Genomic DNA, 6,355 nt, shown 5'->3' on the forward strand with positions numbered 1-6,355 from the left:
TAGAGAATTTCCTAGGCTATAAATTGTATAATAACTATTTTTGTCGCGAAACTGCTAGGCGGTCAGATGGACCAAATAAAGGCCCATACCAAAATTTAGCTTGGTGGGAATTATTCCGTAGATTGTGCAGATTTTCATTTAATTTCACTGGACTACTATCCGGAACAGGGGACAAGCAAATCCATCGGCTGGACAAAGCTCAGGGACATACGAAAGCTGAAAGGCGTTCGAAACCTAGCTTCGGCATGTTAACCATTAATTTTCCCTGTTGTTCGGGCAACTGCGGTCGAGCACAGTACTCGTAATTAATCCAATTACCGCGAACGCTGGGTAACGCTAATAGCTTCCTCGTGCACCCTCGTTACACCCATCACAGGAAAATTCATCGACTACTTACTTAAGTAGTGCAGTTTGCGAATCCGAGTCAGTCATCGAACAACATCACTCCGCCACTTCTCTTTCGCAATCTATGTAGGTATGTACCTATTTATGTACACATGTTACTTCTCTTACGTGTTTACTTATAGGCATGTAATTCAAATACCTGCGTTGCGTCTCTTTTAATCAGGTTCATTTCTTCACTCAAGTTCGATTGAAATTCATTGAAATTGAAGCGAATCGAACCGATCTCTAACGACCATAGACAAATATAGACAGAGCGTAAACTGAGGGGGGTGTAAGATTCGCGGTAAGGGGAGCGATGCAGGCAAATCGGGTAACGCAGTGGTCATGCATGTCGAATGCTTCCGAAGCTAACCCGACGTGCCTGTATCTGACTTCTGCCTTTTCCTCTCCAAGCCTACCGTTCCCCTCGCCGATAATCACAGCTTCTGCTTCGTCTATATATTTCTATGGCTGGGATGCGATCGCTGGCCATCGTTGGCTGTTGCCACGAGATGGCGTGCATGACGCGTGTTGTGTAGCGTGTACATACCTGTGTACACAAGTAAGTACATTCAGTGACAAGATGAAGACAGAAGGTGGTTTCGTTTTGTTCGTTTGCAATTTGATAGCATGGAGCGTGGCAACGGACAATTTTCTCAACGACGACTACGTCGATGGTGACGGTACGATACCGTTTAACCAACTGTTATTCCGATCACCTCGAGCCCCTGTCATTCGACCACTGTGACGCCCTCTCTCTTCTCCTAACCTATACGTGGTGGAACGGCGACATTGTAATTTACCCGTGTCTCGATACATATTCCAGAGGATCTGCGGAATGTGGATCTCGTTCGGCTACGTTTACTTCGTAATTATGTGTACGCGAACGGGGAGAATCGTCGAAGCGCGAACGATAAGGTGGAGGATTGGAATGGACGGTGGATGCCCGACAGGTCGAACGAACCCATTCCACCGCCCAAAATCTATGCGAAGCAGTCTGAATCAGAGGGTCACGGTCCATCGGAATCCCTTCACGGAGTCCTGATGGGAGTATCGTCTTCAAAGTGCGACGATGCCAAAGTAGGTACATACCTGCATACATAAGTAATAAATATACAAGTACGTATGCTGGCTTTTACGCGTGGATCCATTTATCGCACGCTGCTCTGTTCAGGCGTTTACGTTTCGCGACTTTTAGACCAACCTGACCATCGATTGGGATAACTCTCCTATCGACCACACGTGCTACGACCAGAAAATAGTGCCGCGCAGAGAAACGATACCAGTCAAGTATTGCGAACGCATTCCGAAGAATTACATTGTAAGCGTTGCGCTCGGCGCTGTATGCTTGACACGACTTGACGCTTGGCGCAAGCTGTGCATACATCACGTATCGCAGTCGCCAATGTAGACAGTAAAGTTGCAATATGTTGCAGGCTACTCATATCTGTATGTACGAGAGAATAGAGTACGACGACGAGATTCCATTGTTGTAAGTATATAGGTTGTAATTTTTCAACCAACAAACGACACGTCCACGAAAACTGTTATATTGGCATTATCCTCAGTGGATCACACAGACCTCTGTGGCCTGTCTATGGAGAGTACAAGTTCTTGCCCAAGCAGAGGTGGTTGCACAGTCTCGAGGTAATAATTGTTTAAAATGTAATCGCATATACGAGGGCAATTATGTTAGCTGTACAATATTAGTTGCCTTCTGAATTTAGCACGGTGCGATTGTCGCGCTCTATCATCCGTGCGCGAATCCATTAGAAGTGAAGCGTTTGAAGAGTCTGGTCGCTGGTTGTCTTCGACGGCACGTCATCAGCCCGTATAACCTGTTGAAGAAAGATCGCGTAAGTACGCGCGTAAGATCGCGACCGGTGTTGATAATACGAACCAACCTGTTAGTTCCCAATCAATGTTTCAGCCATTGGCATTGATCAGTTGGGGATGCCGATTGACCATGTCCTATGTGAATTCTCGTGTGGTAACCACATTTATCCGCGAGCACGCTCTTCAGGGACCGGAGGACGTAACCAAGGACGGTCATTTCGACGATGGTCTTCTATATCCAGCCGAAACTGTTTCCGATCTCAGTGATTCGAGGCTCTGTCCAAATGTTCGCGTCTAACGGATGTATATACTGCACGCTTCATCAGCTGCGATGACGAAGAGAGACCGACCAAACACTCGTGTGTATGCGCGTGTGTGCGTGAATGATGTTGTACATATGCTTTCGTGAGTTGTCTCCTACCTATCCAGTCGACTACTCGCCATTTATATATTTATTTGCCGTTGACTCCACCATATTTGCTTCTCTGTTGCTTTATCCTATTGTTCACCGCTGTAACACTACGCCGTGAATCAGCGGAAAAATAAAGTATACCGATGAATAAGTATAATAATACGACTGGGTTTCTATCCAATTCTCCTGCGCGTAGAAGGAGAGCGAGGGAGGGCCATGGGATCGAATGAATAAGACACGCGCTGGGTTTACTCCCGTTACATATTGTTGTATATTGTTCATCTTTCGAGAGAAGATCGTTAAATACATTGAACATCGTGTCGGTTTTTAAAATCTCTTTGCGGACTTTTTTGTTGTCTACAGACGTATAGTAATTTCGTCGCTGTAGTGCTGACTAAGATCGTTATTCCTGCGGATACGTATCTTCGACGATATATAAAATTAGGGTAAGACAAGTAATGCTACTATATTTCGGTAATGTAAAATATACTACCCGTCTACTCAATAGTATGTCATTAACGTAAAAGAATATAATTGTACAATGAACGCTTGGCTTCTTTTCTTTTCTTCTCTTAGCTTTTCGCTCTAGTAGATTCCGGTGGATTGAAAATCATTCGCGTAACGCGAAAGGATATCGGAGAATCGGCCGTGTCAGATGCGAAGCCCGACACCTCGAAATACTAAACCGCGTTCCCGGTGGGTCGAGAAACGATTCATCGATTCGATTCTCGTTGGGCGACTGAATGTTTTGTTCGCACGATCCGACTCCCATCCTTTCTCGCCCTCCCCTTCCTTTATCTTCGTCTTCGTCTCCATCTCCATCTTCGCCTAGCTTCTCTACCGAGCCGGACCTACGATTTAGAGGCCTACCGCTATATGCGTGCATATACATATATACACATGTACACGAATGCATACGCACATGTATATACGTATACTCACAGAAGAGTTAACTTTGTGCATGGTTACACGGTGAAAGGGCACATTCAGTCGATCGCACGTTATATTTCTACTGCTGCGATAATTGTCACTCCTCTCTTTGGTTTCCATGCTCGACGACGTGCCGCGCCGTGTCGAATCAAACTTTCGCATGCTTCGCATTCCCTTTCCACCTCAAGGAGTGAAGATATTACGACACGGTGGGTCTCTTAAGATTATTGCCAACTTTGTACAGTATCAATAATGATGATGATGATGATGATGGTAGTAATAAGAATAACAGTACTCATAATAATAACAACAACAATAACAAGAAGAAGAATAATGATGATGATGATGATGATTGTGATAGCAGCAGTAGGTAATGACTATGATGATGATGATGATAAAAAATAATTGCACGTAATAACAGTAACAGATCTTATTAAAGATGAAAACGAAACAGCGATTTATCCTTCCTCGTTCGATCGAGAGAGAGAGAAAGAGAGAAGTGAAAATCCATGATCGCTCGACGCAGATACATCTCTCACAGCTCACAGGCAGAAAACACCGTTGATTTATTTAGTGAGTAGCCGTTAATACAGGTTTTTCCTCTTTTTTCTTTTTTTTTCTCTTTTGTTCGTTCTTATGAATCTCGCCTATGAATTATCTAGGATAAAAAGTATCCATACTCGTTTGAACGTGCTAAATTTCATCGGTTTTCATATTTCTCTCGTGTTCGCTTCCTCTCTCGCACGCAAGCAAGCAAGCAAGCAAGCAAGCACGCACGCACGCACGCTCTCTCATTCAACCTCTCTGCTATTCTCTATCACACGTTTGTTCGGTCGCACCCCACAACTACCCGTTTCTTTCTCTATAGACTCCCCTCCCTTTCCCCTATCTCACTTGTCCGTGCTTTCTCCCCCCCCTTTCCATCTAGCACACTCTTACTCCCTAGTTTGCATTCTGGATAATGTAAATTTATTAATAATCTCACTTTATAGCGTGACACGCGCGGAGCGCGGTAACGCGGCCTCTCTTAACGTTACGATTTAACACTGACTCCTCTTGGATCGTTCTTTATTTTTCGTTTCGTCCGTTCATTCTTTCGTCTTAGAACGTTCGCAAACTTACTATTTACGCATGAAAGTGGAATTGACACTCATAAGGTTATTGAAATAGTCTCTCGAAGTAATAATTGCACCGATGCGACACGACCAATGTACATACATTTTCAATAGTTTGTCGTGTTCAAGGTCTCTAAAGCGTTCCCTCTGTTTTTATTTAGTCACGATTACCGTCTAGCTCACGCTCTCTCTCTTTCTCTCTCTCCCTCTCGCACTCACTCACTCACCCACTCACTCACTTTCTCCCTCCCTCTCTGCCGTCTACTGCTTGTCGCTCGGATTTGCCTGTCGCTCCTATAAAGTATCAATGTCTATTCTATTCCTACGTTGCCCGCAATTGGCGCTAAGGATGCGATACAGACAATCAGCGACAGAAGCAGAGGCGTATTTTTCAGATATCTTCCGAGCTGACTGGCCAACAACCAACATTCAACAGCCAGTTATCCACGAAGGGACTGTACGAGTCACGCGGAATTCAAGCTCGCGTCCATTCCGCGAATGGCGCGTTTTATATGAAAAGGGAAATACATATGTAGGTACGTAGCTTTCAGAATTCTCTAGCGGCGCGGCGGTCGTTTCTCCGTCACCACTTGTGCAAGTGTCCGCTCTCTGTTGCATTTGAACGATGATGGGTCGTAGTCATCGAGAGAGAAAGCGAGAAATGAGGGTGAGACAGACATCGAATTACCGAACGCGCGCAGGATGGGAAACTCGCCGATCTTTGCTCGTTAACGATAAAAATAGCCGAGCTAAAGGTCCACTAGCATCGCGAAAGCCTTCGTTTCGTTCTTAGGCCAAACAAAGTAACGCTCTCGAGAATATCTACCGTGGGTCGGAAAGTTTATTCGATGATACGAAAGTAAGGTTGAATCCTTCAATTCCTATCGCGAGATTGCTTACAGATAATTTCTCCTTCAGAGCGGAGACAAGGGTAGAATAAAAACTGTTGGATATATCTTATCGCATTCGCAACTTCTCCTGTCGACGTTACGGCTCAACGGACAATACGTATGTAATTGACTCGCTCGACTATCGGAAACATTCGAGCCGGCAACGCGTTCGCAAGAAAAGTATTAAATGCTGCGGCGATCGTTCAAAGCGAAGCGTTTTCGTTTTCATTTCCGTCTCATGTCTCATGCCTCGCGGCCTCGCGTCCCAATCTCCCGCGAATCAGCAATATCTGAATATATTATAAACACCGAGATAAAGAGAAAGAGAGAGAGGGGGGGAGAGAAAACTGAGTAACCACAGTTTTCATCGGAGCGAGAAATTCTAGATCTGCGAATCGATTTTTCGCTTGCGACGCGAAGCAACGTTCGTTCGGAGGATCGCGTCATTGCATGGGACGAGAGCTAGCGAGTGAGAGATGCAAGGTAGGATAAGGCTTGACGAGGAATAAGGAGGAGGAGGAGGAGGAGGAGGAGGAGGAGGAGGAGGAGGAGGAGGAGGAGGAGGAGGAGGAGGAGGAGGAGGAGGAGGCAGGTAGTACGATTATATGGGAATCGCTCGATCGCTCAAGCATGCCGAAAGTGACCATGTTTCGAGCGCGAAAATATACCAGATGGTCAATATTCGAAAACGAACGAACGCTTCTTCTCCGACGACAGAGCTCGAGGATACCGCTTCGATTGGAAAGGCTAGGCTACGAATACCGAGCACGCCTTTCGCCAACCACCGT

General features: G+C 45.5%; 1 protein-coding gene across 1 annotated transcript; it reads left to right on the forward strand.

Annotated features, from left to right (window-relative positions):
* Positions 1 to 906: 906 nt before the first annotated feature.
* LOC143369689 (uncharacterized) lies at positions 907 to 2,792 on the forward strand. The gene is made up of 7 exons (XM_076813953.1): positions 907 to 1,067; positions 1,211 to 1,464; positions 1,583 to 1,705; positions 1,821 to 1,876; positions 1,953 to 2,031; positions 2,112 to 2,240; positions 2,315 to 2,792. Exons 1-7 carry the CDS (start codon positions 968 to 970, stop codon positions 2,516 to 2,518), a joined length of 945 nt encoding a protein of 314 aa, XP_076670068.1. The 5' UTR covers positions 907 to 967; the 3' UTR covers positions 2,519 to 2,792.
* The last annotated feature ends 3,563 nt before the right edge of the window (positions 2,793 to 6,355 follow it).

The sequence above is a fragment of the Andrena cerasifolii genome, chromosome 6, assembly GCF_050908995.1.
Source record: "Andrena cerasifolii isolate SP2316 chromosome 6, iyAndCera1_principal, whole genome shotgun sequence".
Classification (NCBI taxonomy): domain Eukaryota; kingdom Metazoa; phylum Arthropoda; class Insecta; order Hymenoptera; family Andrenidae; genus Andrena; species Andrena cerasifolii.

Coding starts and splice junctions, on each gene's coding strand:
- LOC143369689 (XM_076813953.1), top strand. CDS start 968: ATGAAGACAGAAGGTGGTTTCGTTTTGTTCGTTTGCAATTTGATAGCA. Junction 1,068..1,210: donor CGACTACGTCGATGGTGACG/GTACGATACCGT, acceptor TACATATTCCAG/AGGATCTGCGGAATGTGGAT. Junction 1,706..1,820: donor GCATTCCGAAGAATTACATT/GTAAGCGTTGCG, acceptor AATATGTTGCAG/GCTACTCATATCTGTATGTA.